This window comes from Mytilus edulis, chromosome 6 (assembly GCF_963676685.1).
Source record: "Mytilus edulis chromosome 6, xbMytEdul2.2, whole genome shotgun sequence".
Classification (NCBI taxonomy): Eukaryota; Metazoa; Mollusca; class Bivalvia; order Mytilida; family Mytilidae; genus Mytilus; species Mytilus edulis.
Window position 1 is genome coordinate 26,990,967 of NC_092349.1, and position 16,823 is coordinate 27,007,789.

General features: G+C 32.8%; 2 protein-coding genes and 1 long non-coding RNA gene across 4 annotated transcripts in view; 2 read left to right on the plus strand and 1 right to left on the minus strand.

The window, feature by feature from the left end:
* Window positions 1–3,867, minus strand: part of LOC139527438 (uncharacterized) — a 25,312-nt gene extending 21,445 nt beyond the window's left edge. The window contains exon 1 of the long non-coding RNA XR_011665361.1: window positions 3,770–3,867. This is a non-coding gene — a long non-coding RNA (uncharacterized lncRNA). The remainder of the gene's footprint in view (window positions 1–3,769) is intronic.
* Window positions 1–16,823, plus strand: part of LOC139527426 (VWFA and cache domain-containing protein 1-like) — a gene marked incomplete in the record, with an annotated part of 392,016 nt that overhangs the window by 290,500 nt on the left and 84,693 nt on the right.
* LOC139527433 (GTPase IMAP family member 7-like) lies at window positions 3,864–7,250 on the plus strand. Of its 2 annotated transcripts, XM_071322895.1 has the most exons (3): window positions 3,865–4,073; window positions 5,290–5,346; window positions 6,101–7,250. In XM_071322895.1, exons 1-3 carry the CDS (start codon window positions 3,986–3,988, stop codon window positions 7,222–7,224), a joined length of 1,269 nt encoding a protein of 422 aa, XP_071178996.1. In that variant the 5' UTR covers window positions 3,865–3,985; the 3' UTR covers window positions 7,225–7,250. The 2 variants fall into 2 exon arrangements, with proteins under 2 accessions (XP_071178997.1, XP_071178996.1); XM_071322896.1 differs by lacking the exon at window positions 5,290–5,346 and having other exon boundaries at window positions 3,864–4,073.

A 16,823-nucleotide genomic window follows, 5' to 3' on the forward strand; every position in this document is an offset into this window, starting at 1 on the left:
TGTCAGCTTCCCTATTGTGAACTTTCCATACTTTGTTGCTACATTCCAGGATCGCCTGCTTAAGGAGTATATATTTTCCATATGATATGATATTCCCGGGCTTGTATTTCCTATAAAATGATTTCTTTGATAGAGGATTGCTATTCACAAACCAATATTTTCTAATGATGAAGTTGAAATCATCCATTTGTAAAATTTACATTTGGTTGATCGTTATGGAATATCAGTTTCAAAGATGATATCGGATATGTTCTTTACGCCTGAATAATAATCCCGTTCCCTTTTCATGAATGTGATCTATCGAATTAGATTGATTGCCGGGTTTGTAATTACACGAGCAACAGGCCCGAGACCACAATTAATTCCTCTATCAGTTCTTTATCATGTTTATAGCGTTTTGTTGCGTTAAAAAATTGCCTATTCTTTTTGTCTAATTTTGTGTGTGTGTAATGTAAAGTGCAAGTCCAAAAATATATGTAATTTTCAGAAACATTGCATGTTTACATCATATAAATTTGGTCAATACACATCCATACCCCTATAGGAAGTCAAGAATTGTTCCGAAAGACATTAGTGTAAATATCACATTTTGGCACCTGGCCGAATCACTCTTTCCTTCTTATTTCAGCTCCCTTCTTTTATTTACACCCCAGTAAAATTAAGGAATGTATGAGAAAGGGAAAGAAAAAAAAACAAAGAAAAATACACTATAATTAAAGGGAACTATATTTTTGGACAACGAAAAGCGGGGACATTAATTGTGGTATTGGGCCTATTAGGAGCCAAAAACTTGACCATTCCAATAAAACTTGGCATGATTTAAGCTTAGTATATTATGAGTCAGTTTGTGACGTTGAAATAGAACAATTTCAACTTTCAAATTTTGCTTTAAAAATCAACCCCCCCCCCCTCCAAAAAAAAAAACCCTGAGTTTTACATGGTCTTAGCTAGGCAATGTCAAGCTTAAAATAACAAGTTGTCAATTTGGAGTGTTCCCTATATTTCCATATAATTGCATATTAATGATATTGGAGATGGAAATATGCTTCTTTTTGCTCAAATCCTTGTTTAGATATGACCAAATATGAAGCCTGGATGTAACAAGACTTGCTTTTAACTATATATGTAGACAGTATGTATATATGGTATGATGCAAAGTTTATTCACTTTACTGTTACATAATGTAAAGACCTGCACGAAATTTCAGTCTTAAAATGCCAGTATTTTAACCACCAGCCATCCAACAGAAGAAAATAAAGGTATTATGTAAGACAGTAAAGTTCAAACAACCAGTAATAAGTGCTTTTGATATAGATTCAGTGCAATCTGTTTAAAGGTATATAATTTTTTTAAGTGCATAGAACTTCACATTTCACTTGATTCGTACGGACCGTTAGACTATTAAAACAGTACATTTTGCACTCTTTTTATGTTTTTATCTACTTTTCTTTGTGTTCAGAGTTCACAATGAAGTAAAGCAACTGAAATGAATACCTCAAACACAAACTGATATCAGAAAAAAACCTGTCAGAGAAAAAGTAATGATGCTGCTTTTGCAAAAATATGGGAAAAGTTGGCCCAAGACCAAAATTAATTTCTTATTCAGTTCTTTTTAACGTTTTGTTGCATTAAAAAACATTTTTCCGATTCTTTTTGTCTAATTTTTGGTAAAAATTGCATGTTTACATCATACAAATTTGGCCAATACACATCCATACCCCTATAGGCATGTCAAGAGATGTTCCGAAAAATGTAAATTTAACCTTTTGCACCTGGCCGAATCACATTTTCCTTATCAAAATCAGTTAAAATAAAACATCCAAAAGTGTATCTCAGCTCTCTTCTTTTATAACCACCCCAGAAAAACTAGGTAATGCATGAGAAAGGGAAAGAAAAAAATTGAGAAAAAACATACTATAACATGTATAATTAAAGGGAACTTTATTCGTGGAAAACGAAAAGTGGGGTCATTATTGTGGTCTTGGTCCATCACGACGGGTGAAATATCTTGAGCAGAATCTGTTTACCCTTCCGTAGTACCAGAGATCACCCCATTGTTTGTCTGATTGTCTTTTTCTTTTTTTAGCCATTGCGTAGTCAGCTTATTTCTGATCACTGAGTTCCTCTTGTATAAACATTATCATCTTTCGCCCCTCTTTTTTAAGCAAGAACAACAAATTTTGTTTTTATTTTATAACTAAAGTTTCAAATTATGACAAATATTTCCCATGTTCATTCTGATCATATTAATTCAAAATATTAATACAATAAAACAAACTGGTTTAAACAACATATTTCCACACGACCTTGGTTTTTAAAGCCAGTGTTATTAGATAAATGTACAATTAAGCGAATCGGAATCGTCAAAAAAGGGGTGTGGGGTATGTTAATGTTGTTTTTGTTCTTTTCGTATGTGATAGAATACTCTGATTCCCAACTTTGACGAAAGCAATATGTTGATCTTAAAGAGGGAAAACAAGTTTCTGAATTTCTGATTAAGATTTTGCATCATTAAATTTACTGGTAAATTTGAGAAGAAAAATATGTTCAAATGGAACAATTCAACAATTTGACATCTTAAACCTAAATCAGGTAGATTTAACCTCGTCTATTGATGAATACATTTTTTTCAAATTGTATTACTTAACCAAACATTTTAATCTCTCGTATGAATTGTGTCTGGAGTATATATATATAAAAAATTAGTCCTGGTATCTATGATGAGTTTATTTACATTTGGCTTTTGGTGGCCTCTTAGGGCTGCAAATAAAATAAGACATGCGTACTGGTGTCGTACATTTATTTACATTATAATTTTATCGGACAAATGTTTTGACTTCCAAAAATGTAATATTCTATTTAGGGGTGACAAAATGCAAAAGTCAACTATTCAAAAGATTAATTGACGGTCTTTAATCCTGAAAAAACCCACTGACAATGGTAAAATATGAACTAACATGCAAAGAGTCAACAACCTAGGATATTCTTTGTATATATCAGATAATAGCTATAATCAATATATATATATTACAGATGCTACATTCACATGGCTAACTTAAGTGTGTGGAAATTTGCAGTTTTAATTTTAGATTTTGATATTGTTTACATAACTATTGATTCTGTATATTCATACAGCAAATTGTTAATTATACGTCATAACAAAACAAAAAATGAACTGATAATTTGAATTTAACACAAACATGAAGGTATTAAAAATGTCATTTTTTTGTGGATTACAATTTTATTGTCTTCATATTTTGCAGATGAGAGCTGTAGTTCACAATCGGGTAAAATATATAAATATTAATTCTAATTCCCAAATTTGACGAAAGCAATATGTTGATCTAAGAGAGGGAAAACAAGTTTCAGAATTCCTGAGTGAGATTTTGCACCATTAAATTTAATGTTAAGTTTGAAAAAAAATATGTTGCATTGAACGATTCAACAATTTGTAAATAATAAATATTATATTATATCTTTTTCGTTTATTACTTAATAAAACAGTTAGATTACACGTTTGAATTCTGTAACATTTATCTTCTGAGAGCCTCTTATAGGGCTGCAGATAAAAGGAGATTAAAGTACAGGTGTCATACGTTTATTTACATGTTAATTTCATCGGACAAAGATTCTGACTTTAAAAAAACTGTAATATTCTATTTAGCGATGACAAAATGCGACAGTCAACTATTGAAACGATAAATAGACAGTCTTAAATTTTGAAAAAAAAACCAACTTCATGAACTAATAATTTTAAAATATGACCTACCATGCACAAAGTCAACAACCTAGGACATCCTTAGTATATATCAGATAATAGCTATAATCAGTGTATATTGCAGATGCTATATTCACATGGCTAAGTGTGTGGAAATTTTCAGTTTAAGTTTCGATTTCGATTTTCCGTAACTATATATTGATTCGGTTCAGCCAACATATTGTAATTAAACGTCATTACAAAACACAAACTCGTCACTACACAAACATGAAGATTTTTAAAATCTCACTTATTTTGTGGGTTATAATTTTACTAGTTTCATGTTCCGCAGAGGAGGGCTGTAGTTCACAGTCAGGTAAGACATTCCAATATTTAATTTCAAAAAAGAAAACATATACACAGATATAGTATGTAACATTTTTACACGCTTTTAAATAATTCAGTCTATATTTAGACCCTTCTGCAACGATATTTGTTACATGCACACGTATACAAATTGAGGTTATTATCCAAGGCAATCATAGGTTTCAACGTTGTTTTCAATTTAGACTTGTATATATATATGATATAATAAATGTTATTGTGTATAGAAATATATATATAGATTACTAATAAATCAAACATTTCCGATTTGAACAGTTTCAATTCACTAGTACTTTCAGGTTTTAAATAACAATTATAGGTGGAACTATACATGATTAACGTTAAGACAATTTGAATAAGAATATATACATTTTAGTAAAATCAGTAATGGCGACCTCTTTCGAATGTACAACAACGTTCGCTAAATGTAATATTTTTGAAAATGGTATTAATATGGGTTCTCCCCAGTTATAAATAGTACAAACTTATGGGGTTTTCCGTCTGTTATAGTTTACTTATAAATAGCAAAATGGATAATTGAAAGTATTTGCATCGAAAGCGAAAACAAAAATAAATTCAAAGCACATTATTTAATTGAAAGTTAAGGTTTATGGTTCTGTACGATTATATTATATATTGAAATCAAATAGTTTTACTTTAATCCTACAATACTTTTACATGAATAAAATGAAAACTGTGTGATTCATGTAATGTTATTATATACATGTTCAGAATATTGATCGAAATGTTCGAATTAAAATATCTTCAGATTTGTAAATGTAGGATGTTTTTTTTTATACCATATGTATAAACCATGACTTCATGAAATGAATGTTCTTGCTAAGTCAGAACTGAAAATGATAACATACTCAAAGTAGGATATTCTCACTGGAAAGCCACGCGAAAAGAAAACATCGTACACGCGTCCGCAATAAAAATTCCTGTTTTAAGCCAAAAATCACAGTGTTTTAGCCTCCAACAATTAATGTCAGGCTTTTTGCATTTTTGTTTATTTAAAATATAATATTCGAGAGATTTGATATCCCCCAGTCAAGGCAGTATATAAACATTGTTCACTTTAAAACAGACTTGCATTGACCTTCCATAGAAATAATATAAAAGAGCAATGTTAACTCTGGACAATTCAGTTTGGTGCCAAACTGTTTCTCTTTCATAATTTAATTCAAACGATCCCTTTTTTTTTATAGGAACGGTTGCAGATAGCGAAATTCGTCACTGTTCAAAAAAGAAGAGTGAAGATATAGGTATGTATTGAAAACATACCAGTTGAATTTCCTTCAAATTTCAAATTCATTTCAATAAAAGCAAACACATTTTGAATCGAGGACCTTGGTCTGAGACAAAAACAAATAATTATGACATTGCAAAATACAGAAAACAAAACAAGAACCTTATATTAAGACAAAAACATAATATTAGGCAAACTTTTGCGCTAGAGACTTTCAAACTAAAAATATGATTATATTTTGAATATATCAAAATGGAAATATGAAAACTAAAAGCATAAGACCAATGAGGGTTCATACAGAAACGGCAAACAAATCTAAGGTTCAATAGTTGTACATTTTTACAATTATATGTTCAAATGATAAATTGCAAATATATCTTTTGAAAAAAATACGGTTTCAATGGTCTAATCATATATTTTTCAAACCAAGTAGTTTCTTTTTTATTCTTGTTTACAATGCCGGGATATTCTAAGAAACTACAAAATTCAGTATAGAATTTGCTCACTAATGAAGGCAATTTGATGACCTCCACTTATGTATTTGGCAATCATACCACATCTCTTTATTTTTATACAGTTTAACTACCCTGATTCCCCAATTGCCTTATTTGTTACTTATGTTTAAGTTACAATTATGGCGAAGATCTTGCCAGTTCGTAAGTCAATGCCGAAATGTTGCATGCTTGCCATATCATAAAACGTAAACATATGTTCAGTACCATCATCAGTTTCTTTTTGTTGATAAATCAGATAATATTCTTCATCTTTAGGTATTACCGAAAATGAACGCAGAATTTTGCTAATAGGCCGGACTGGAGTCGGTAAAAGTACTACTGGAAACACAATACTAGGGGAAGATGTTTTTCATGCAGACACTTCGGGCGAGTCAGTAACGAGAAAAACGGAATATGCGCGCTCACTGCGTTACGGGAGAAATCTCTTAGTTGTTGATACTCCGGGATTGTTTGATACAAGTATACCTAATAATCAAACTATGAAAGAGATTGCACAATGTTACAGCCAAACAGCTCCGGGTTTACATGCTATTATTTTTGTTACTGAGATTGGACGATTCACCCAACAAGAAAAAGATACATTTGACTTTTTTCTAACTCATCTTGGAAAAGAAGTTATTGATTACATGATTGTAGCTTTTACTGGAAAAGACAGACTTGATCATAAAAAACGTACAATTAAGCAGTTTGTTTCCAATTTAAAAGATGAGTCGGCTCTTAGGTGGTTGTTGAATCGGACCGAATACCGATATACAGCGTTTGGCTATGGCGGTGATCGTGCTGATCGTGAGGCAGAAGTGATCGAACTTCTTGAAATGATCGACGACCTTATCAAAGAAAACGACGGGAAATATTATACAAATGACATGTATAAAAGAAATGAGAAATTATTAAAAGAACGATGGGAAGAAGAAAAACGAAAAGAAACAGAAAAACTTGAGAAAGAAATACAATCAGCTAAGAAATCTGCTCAGAACGAGTTCGAAGAAAAACAAAAGGAACTTGAGAAAAATTTTGAAAACCAGAAGATTGAACATGAAAATAATATGAAAATATTGAATACTAAATTCAACGAACAAGAATCTGATATTGAGAAGATAAAAAACAAAAACAAGCAGGACCTTGATGAAATGCGGAGGGACATAGAACAAAGAGAAATGGCATTAGAAGTTCGTCGCATAGAAACGGAAAGAGACATTGAAATAAGGTTGCGAGAAGAAGCTGAAAGAAAATTGAATGATAAGGAAATGACGTTTCGAGAGGAACATAGATCTGATTCTGGCTTTTTTGAACAGGCTTTCATGGCAGCAGGGAAGGCTATAGGAGCTGTTGCAGACGTTGTTAAGGGTGTTTTTAGATTTTTTGGAAGTTTTTTTTAAAGTATATAAAATCTTGTGAAAAGTCATATGTTTTTTTCATAGCAATACCTTTCGTAAAAAGACACATTGTTCGGAAAAGAACAAGCACGTCATCAAAAAGGGGCGAAAGATACTAGAGTGACAGTCAAACTCATAGATCGATATTAAACTGACAACGCCATGGTTAAAATTTAAACGAAAAAAGACAAACAGACAAATAAACGTACACAAGACACAACATATGAAACTGAAGACTAAGCAACACTAACTCACCGATGACTGGTCGATCTCTGGTGCTCCGGAAGGATAAACAGATTCTGCTCCACATATTGCCCCGTTATGTTGCTTATGTTATTACAAACTCGCGATCGGTAGTTGATCAATTGTGTTAAATCAATAGACCACTTACGAGTTATGTCAAATAGAGATAGTTAAATCAAATTATCTTATATCATAATTAAATGATAACAGTTTTAAATTTTTAGAGGTTTTTCTTTTAGAAGAACAGATTTTCTTTTACTAAAATACCACATCTTTACTGAGGGTCATTAAATCTTATAAAGGTGATCATAAGCTTGTTTGGAATATGTTTTTTTCTAAATTTCTTAATAAAAACTACATAGGTTTTATGTTTACATAAAATAGTTATTAATAGAATTATCTTTGAATGAAGTAACAACAGTCGACAAAGTTGTTGAAATTGCTTAACCGTATATTAGATATATATCTATTATTATAATTTGGAATATATATTTTATATACATGTATATCAAAAAGGGATACAAATCGAAGAAATCGATAAAAAAAAATTTTCATGACATGTCTTCAATTTTGACCCCAACAAAACACATTTAAACGTGATTGAAATGATATTTTACTGTAACTTAAGAGGCCATTTCCTGTTTTGAAAGGTTTTTAAGGATTGCTATGGAAGTTCTATTATCAAGATTATATTAAATTCTTGGTTAACAATCAAAAACAAAGATGTCATTTTTTTAGTTGCTTTATAAAATATTTAATATATATTGCAACAGAAAAATGTTAAATGCATTTATAATTAGCTAAACTCATTTGACACCATAAATCTATACTAAGCCTAAGTTAATGGTGAAAATTGTCCAGTAATCATAACATATATCTAAGGCCACACCGATTTAATTCCTTGTTCGACGAACCCTCCCGCACCTATTTTTTCAGAACAGATTTTTTTTTATTTTCCCGCTTCCCGCATCCGGAAATGTAATCATGTCCATTTCCCGCACCAATTGTTTGTAAATATTATAAAAAGATGTCAACATTTGTTTTTAAAATCACAGTCTGACGATTTTAAACCTCTAAGCACCCACTACACTGTGTAAATATATGTGAGCATTATGTTTCAGCATAAAACCAATTTATCCCAAGTGGGAGTGCTCCGAGATAAATATATTACAGCGGAAAATACCTGTACAGAACAAAACATCTTTTCCTCTTACTTATATTCCCTATCAAAAAATGTTCGTTGTTAGAATAAAGTACAAAGAACGTCCGAAGGAAAAGAGTTGCCTTCAACTGCAATTGTATTGTGTGCTTTCGAAACAAAACTATCCATAGCCGCTGCATGTTTTTGCACCTGTTCTGATTGATCCAAATGGCCTGTCGTTCAGCAGTGTTGATGTGGTTCATTGGTATTTTTCTGTTTGGATATATAGATTTGATCGTTGGTTTTCCTGTTCGAATTGTGTACACTAATAATTTTGGGGTCCCTTATAGCCTGCTGTTTGGTCTGGATCAAGGCTAATGTGTTAAAGGCCGTACTTAGACCTGGCATTGTTATTGTCAGGTTGGGAACAATTCTCCCTCTGACAAGTGGTCATTTTACTATTGTAGAAAAGAAAATATAAATACCAAGGATTTGTATAGTGCTACTATACAAAACCTTTGAAAACTTTTTACTCAAAAAGAGGAGAAATACATCATATCTAAACAACTTTTCTAAAGAAGGGTCCACTTATTTTGAATAATATTAAACTGTTATAAAAGTAAATGTGTTAACATGGTTAAAGTCCAGGAATATTACAAAATTCTTGGACATGGTTTAAATATTTAATACCATATAGTTCTGTGGGAAATTGTGTGCCCTTTTGTCCTAAAAAGTAGTTTTTCACAAAAAAAGTATAATATAACTTATATTGACCCCTCATAAAAGGGATATTCATAACATTAAGGGTTTTATCCAAACCTGATTATGACTTGGATGGAGAATTGTCTCATTGTCAGTCACACAAACATAGACAAGATTTAATTATTTAATTATTCGTGATGACAGTAAAATACTTCATAAATTAAAGAAATGTCAAAGTACAAGTGATAAATCAAGTTTTAATTTTGTCGAAACCTATTATTTTATGTTTACAAAAAAAAATATAATCACTCGCCTTTACTTTACAAACTTCACCTGAAGTATTTGCAAATTAAATATTTTTTTATTACAATTTTCAAATCGCTCGCTCGCCCCAATTTTTGGAGTCCAAAAATCGGTAGAACAAGAAATTAAATTGGTGTGGCCTAAAACATTAAAAAATTATGAATAACATTGACAGTATTAGTTACAATTCAGTTTTGAGATTATTTGATCAGCTTGTTTTATTTTAAAGGTGATAGATATCTATATGTTATTGTTAATAAATATGGTTTTGAAGTTATGATAGGTTTATGCTATTTTGAATACATTTTTAATTTCAAATTGTTGTTCAAATTTCTAGTCAGTGGAAAACTGTTCTTAAAAACAGTTCGTAAATCTTTGAAATACAATAGATATATACAAACACATAGGTATAGGTTGGTTGTGACTTGCTCGAGTATGGTTCAGACTAGGTCGAATATGGTTCCGACTAGGTCGATCATGGTTCTGACTAGGTCGAGCATGGTTAAGACGCGTATTAAATGGTACAGGTCGAGTACAAGTGCAGACTGTTAAAGCTAGGTTTACACTGCCGATCAGATCACCTCGATGATCCCTATTGTCCAAATTTCCACGACCAAGCTCAACCAAATTCTTGATCGGGCCTGTTTACAACTTCTACCCGACCCTCATCCGACTGTACACGACCTTAACTCGACCAATCACGACTCCTTAATGACTCCATCACGACTCCATTCCAACAACAAAATGAATACTTATTCGATAATTCCAATCAATTCTCGATCAATTCACGATCTTTACTCGACTATCTAGACCAAATCGACTATTCACGATCTCAGACTGATCTCGAACAGACCAGGTCGACCTGATTCTATATTGGTCGCAGGGAAAATCGGGAATTGGTCGGGTATGTACAAATTTAGTATAAAAACGTCCGAAATGGTTATTCCCCGCCGCTTCGGAGTGGGTATTAAGTGTTATCACTGTCCGTCTCTATGTACATGCGTACGTCCCAATAATATTAGTTTCCGTTTTCGCATTTTATCTTGCCTCAACCAAACTTGATGAAACGCCTAATACACAATGCTTATAACTATAAAACACAGTTCAAACGTTAATTTGGGTGGCCGTTCTTGAGTAATGACCCTTTATAATGTTATATATGCTAGCTGGGGTATTATCAGTGTCTCATGGACACATTCTCCGTTTATTTGGTAATATTCAGTAGAAGGTCCGAGTAAAATCATACATTTAAAATATCTACATAGATATAAAGCAATTGGATTTGTGAGCAAGATGGAAAGAGCTCAGAGAGACAGGTTAATAGCTGTATGGAGCTTGATAAGTGCATAGAAGACGAACAATAAGGTGTAGATAGCAAAGGGCGCCGATAAATCTAGGGCAGGCAGTGGCTGACATGACGACCACTGTGCGGTCAGTATGAGAGACGTGCTAACTCGACAAAGAGGAACCCAATGCTTATGAAAACTTCCTCATTGGGACACTGATATGTAATGGTAGTTTTATTGCTCTTTTTTGGAAATGACACGACAAAAAGAGATTTGTCACTGGATTATTACTTGTGTTAGATAGCAATATACATAAACTTTACCAACTCCTTTTCCTTGCTTACCTACAAATAAAGCGTACTGTTTTTGTCATAATTGTGCATAAGAATGTAATTATTTTTTTTCATAGACTTGATATCCAGTAGTTGAATGGTTAAAGATATTTATTTTCGTTTTGCAGTATGCCAACAACCTGCATGTATTTGCTAAAAAACATTGCAAAAAAAGGAAAAAGATGTCACATATTTCCCCATAAATTGACCCAAAGTAGAATTTCAATCTCCTTGAGTGATACCTTTTCTGAAACGGTTTACAAATTTACATATATCTATCGAGAGATCAAGAGTGCTATCTAACATCAGTACTTATCCAGTGACAAATCTCATTTTTAAGAAAAGAGCAGTAAAACTCTAATAACAAATCAGCGTCATCTCTACTTTCAGGAAGTTTTATAAACATTGGGGTCCTCTCTGGGTTCAGCTCCAGCAAGTCGCTCATACTTTTGATTTTGCCATTTCATTGGGGACATTCCGTTTTAAATTTTCCTCGGAGTTCAGTATTTTTGAGATTACTATTTATACTGCCCAGATAGTGGGTCGCCCTGTCAGCCACTGAATCATCTAGATTTTTCGAAACCCTTTGCTGTCTACCCCTTTTTTTGTTTGTTCTTTACGCTCTATTGTAGCTCCGTCACAGCTATTAACCTGTCCATCTAAGCCCTACCCACCTAGCCAAACAATCCAACTGCTTTATTTCCATGAAGATATTTAAATTGTAAAATTTTACTCAGACCTTCTGTGAACTACTGAATCTTACAAAATAAACGGGGAACGTGTCCATTGAACGCAGCTAATTCCCAAGCGTGCATATAACGTTATAAAGAGTCATTACAAGAAAGGTAAAAGTGACACCACCCAAATTCGCACTTGATCTGTGTTTTATGGTTTTGCGTTTCATAAAATTTGGTTGAGGCAAAATTAAATTAGAGAACGGAAACTAATTGTTGGGACGTACGTATAAGTACTCACGGACGGACAAGGGGAATACTTGATGCCTCCTCCGCTACAGCGGGCGATATAAAAAAAAATCAGATGTTTTTATACCGAAATTGTACATACCCGACCAATGCCCGACTATCCCTATGACCCCTATACGATTAATCGATCTAGAATGGCCGAGATCAGGCTGAGATCGAGTATAGTTGACTTGGTCTAGCTAGTCGAGTAAAGATCGTGTAGAGATCGTTAATTGGTCGGAATGATCGAATATGCATTCAATTAGTGGTCGGGTTTGAGTCGTGATGGAGTTGTTAAGGAGTCTTGAGTGGTTGGGTTAAGGTCATGTACAGCGGGTAGCAGTCGCATAGAAGTCGTTAACAGGACCGATCAAGAATTTGGTTCCACTTGGTGTTGGAAATTTGGACAATCGGGAGTATCGAGTTGATCTGATCGGCAGTGTGAACCTAGCTTATATTAAGTATGGTTTTAGTCTACAGTTAACTATGATCAAGTAAATTGCAGACCAATTCAGACTGTTCGAGTATCAATCATTACAGTCGAGTACAGATATAGGCCATTTTAGACTTTTACTGGCTTGTAGTATTAATTAACCTACACAAATCAAATTATCACAGTTCATATAATACCGATATAATTATGTACCCTACGCAAATAGAATTACCACAACATTGCATAATACATATTTTTACTCTATTTATAGGATACCGATTGTATCTATATTTATATTCCATTATCAGTTTCCAAATTTGCATTGCATGTATGGACATAAGCATGCCAATGTCCTATTTATTCCATGATACCATCACTCCAATATTCAGTGATTTAGTACTTCTGCAAAAAGATATACTATTGATAATATATTCGAAATGTTCCGTTAAATTTTTCATTAATTATGGAATTGAAGAGAACTTACATTTCCTTCCCCTTAAAACAGTTCAAGCTATACGATTCAATTGTCTTGCTAAAGCTCTTGGTTATATATTGAATATTTGCAATTCTTTCATGATTTTATTTCTATTGGCTTGTGATATTTTTGGTTTTGAGTGTTCGTGATGACAGTGATGGATATATTTCATTCTATGTCGTAGTGATTTTTTTTTTTTTTTTTTTTTTTATCTTGTATTATTTGTAACTTGCATGTCCCAAATGACCAGTGTGAGCTTGGCGTACGTCGTCAGTCGTCGGTTAACTTTTTAAATTTTGTTTTCTGAAACTGCTGGGCCAAATTTCGTCCAAACTTGGTCATACTCATTATTGGGGTATCTAGTTTTTAACATGTGTCCGATGACTTAGCCTGCTAACCAAATTGGCCGGCATGGCTTAAAAATAGAATATAGGGGTAAAAAGCGTGTGTTTTGTCTAATATCATAATTATCTTGTAAACCGCTGCATAAAGAGAAAATCTGACATGAGCTAGATTATTTGCAATGGTAAGTTCTACCTTAATTTTTTTTCAAATAAAAACTATCAAAGGACTCTTTTATTTCCCTGAATTTTTTTTTTTTTTTTGTTCATTTTAGCCATACTTTTTTAAAAATTATCATAAATACATGTAGACAGAAAATTAAATAGCAAATATAATCACCAAAACAAAATCTACATACAGTTCAACATGACGATATTGTCAATCGATTTTTATTGATATTATTTCCTTTTAATGACGATTTTGCATTTTTGTCTATCATCCTGTATACTATAATGTATAGATAGAACCTTTAATTAGCCAAACGGATCAGCAAAAGTATATCTACAAGTAAGTAAGTATAGATGAAATTTTCAGTTACATATTAAAAATATATTGCCTTTTAATGACGGTTTTAAACCTTGTTTTGCAAAAACAATAGAAGAAATATAAACTCTAAACAAATAAATGATCAGTTATTGTACAAAATTAATAAACAAAAATACTAAAATGATGAAGAGTGGCCAGTAATTATGATACACATAGACCATGTAAACGGCACATGCTTTACATCAATTTAGTTATAGGAAATACAGCATACAACTAAATGGTATAGCTCTACACCTATGAACTTTCACGGTCCTACATTCTGTCATTGGACAATATCACCGAAACACATGAAATCATTCATGACCACAAAGGACATACAATAATATGTCTTAAACTGATTTTATTTCACCAGATAATTATCAAGAGACATGTCTTTTTTATTCATTATTCTACTCAAATTGTTTTTGGCAATTATTTTTGTAATGGTTTCAATAACAATAATTCAAAACAAGAAAATAGAAAAAAAGATGTGGTATGATAGCCAAAGAGACAAAAGAGGGACGAAAGATACCAAAGGGACAGTCAAACTCATAAGTCGAAAATAACCTGACAACGCTATGGCTTAAAATGAAGAGGACAAACAGACAAACAATAGTACATATGCCACAACATAGAACATCAAAGAATAAACAACACGAACCCCACCAAAAATTAGGGGTAATCTAAAGTGCTCCGGAAGGGTAAGCAGATCCTGCTCCACATGTGGCACCCGTCGTGTTGCTTATGAGATAAAAAAAATCCGGTATATAGTTTAATTCGGTAGGTCACATTTATGAAAGGGAAGGGGATTGTAGTTATGACGTAAGTAACATATCCGATATCATTTGTGAAACGGTTATTCCATAACGGTCATCCAATTCGTGATGGCGTCCGCAAAATTTACGAAGAGATGATTTCAACTCCACCATTTGGAACTCTTGATTGAAAATCTTCCTTGTGAGCAACAATCCTCTATCAAGAAAATCATGATAGGAAATGCAAGCACGGGAATGTCGTATTAATTGAAAGATATATATACCGTATGCAGGTGCTGCTGGAATGTTGCTACTTAGAAATGGAAAGTTTACAATTGGAAAGCTCAAATCATTTCTTTTGTCGTAAAGTTTTGTTTCCAATCGACCATCATTGTCAATTTCTAGATGTAAGTCAAGATATGAGGCCGACTTAACTGCATCTGTTTTATCCTTTATTTCTAGTTTGATGGGATAGATGCGTTCGACATAGTCACCAAATTTTGAATTATTTTGTGACAGAACATCATCTATATAGCGGAAAGAAGAGTTAAAGGATATTTCTAATTTTTTATCTTTCCTCCTAAGAAGTTCCTGTATGAAGTCAGCCTCAAAATGATAAAGAGACAAGTCGGCAAGAAGAGGGACACAATTCGTTCCCATTTGAATGCCGATAGTCTGTTGAAAAACACGTCCTCCGAACGTAACAAATATATTGTCAATCAAGAAATCAAGCATCTTGATAATGCCAGTTTCAGAGAATTTTTTGTTTAAATTAAAGTGATCTTTTACAGTAGAATTTATCCTTTCCTAAGACAAGATATTTGTATCTTCGTTGGTCATTTGTTTTTTATGAAACAAAGCAATACCAACTCTTTAAATTTTTTCTTTTTGTTTGGAATGTGGAATACTTGTATTAAATGTAGAAAAGTCAAATGTTTAAATACTTTTATAAGATGAAAGAGAGTTAGATTGTATGTACTCTAAAAGATCTTTTGAATTTTTAATTATTCACATCTGATTCACGACACCTCTAGAATAGGCAGGTTCACAATAACTGTGAAGCCCGTCTTTGATTGCTAATAAAAAAGATAATATGCAAAGAGGTTTCGTGGAGCACTTGGAAGACCCAGCAATATACCGTTGTTTGTAAATCAACTCATCATAGATACCAGGACTAAATTTTGTATGTACGCCAGACGCGCGTTTCGTCTACAAAAGACTCATCAGTGACGCTCGAATCCAAAGAAGTTAAAAAGGCCAAATAAAGTACGAAGTTGAAGAGCATTGAGGACCAAAATTCCTAAAAGTTTTGTCAAATTCAGCTAAGGTAATCTATGCCTGAGGTAGAAAAGCCTTAGTATTTAAAAAATTCAATATTTTGTAAACAGTTAATTTATAAATGTAACCATATCAATTATAATTCATGTCAGCACAAAAAGTGCTGACTACTGGGCTGGTGATACCCTCGCGAAAATAAATCTCCACCAGCAGTTGCATCGACCCAGTGGTTGTAAATAAACTCATCATAGCTACTAGGACAAAAATATGTATGGACACTAATGCAGTTTGGGTATCCAGAACAGTGATGGACGATCCAGTTCATCATCTTTGGTTGAAAGGAACATATAACAGACCTATGATTATCTAGGATTTCCTCTTTGGTAATTGTCATGAGGGTATATGTTGGGTTTCCAAGTGAATTGTCAATACCTTATTCGTTTATCAAGCAGTTAATGTAATGAGTTTTATCCACAAAACCAATGTGGTTTGGGACTTTATCTGCGGGGACAACAACATATTTGTCATGAAGGTAGGATAAAAGTTTTGCAACATTAGGGTCTTTAAAGATTGACGTAGCATGGGCATTGATAGACCCATTCAGTTTCTTAATTCTGATTTGTATCAACGACCTCACTGCCTTAATCCATTCTTGTCACGCTTAGCTCATTGCCTGGCATAATCCTCGACTGAATCCATCAACATTTTAAAGTTGTATTTCCAACTTTACACAAGAGAACAAAATGGCACAGAAATTAACAACTATAGGTCACCTTACGGCCTTCAACAATGAGCAAAGCCCATATCGCATAGTCAGCTATAAAA

What these genes read in the sequence shown, in the direction of transcription:
- LOC139527433 (XM_071322895.1), top strand. Translation starts at nt 3,986, where the DNA reads ATGAAGATTTTTAAAATCTCACTTATTTTGTGGGTTATAATTTTACTA. An exon ending in GGGCTGTAGTTCACAGTCAG is followed by an intron (nt 4,074 to 5,289) that starts GTAAGACATTCC and finishes TTTTTTTTATAG; the next exon opens with GAACGGTTGCAGATAGCGAA. An exon ending in AAAGAAGAGTGAAGATATAG is followed by an intron (nt 5,347 to 6,100) that starts GTATGTATTGAA and finishes CTTCATCTTTAG; the next exon opens with GTATTACCGAAAATGAACGC.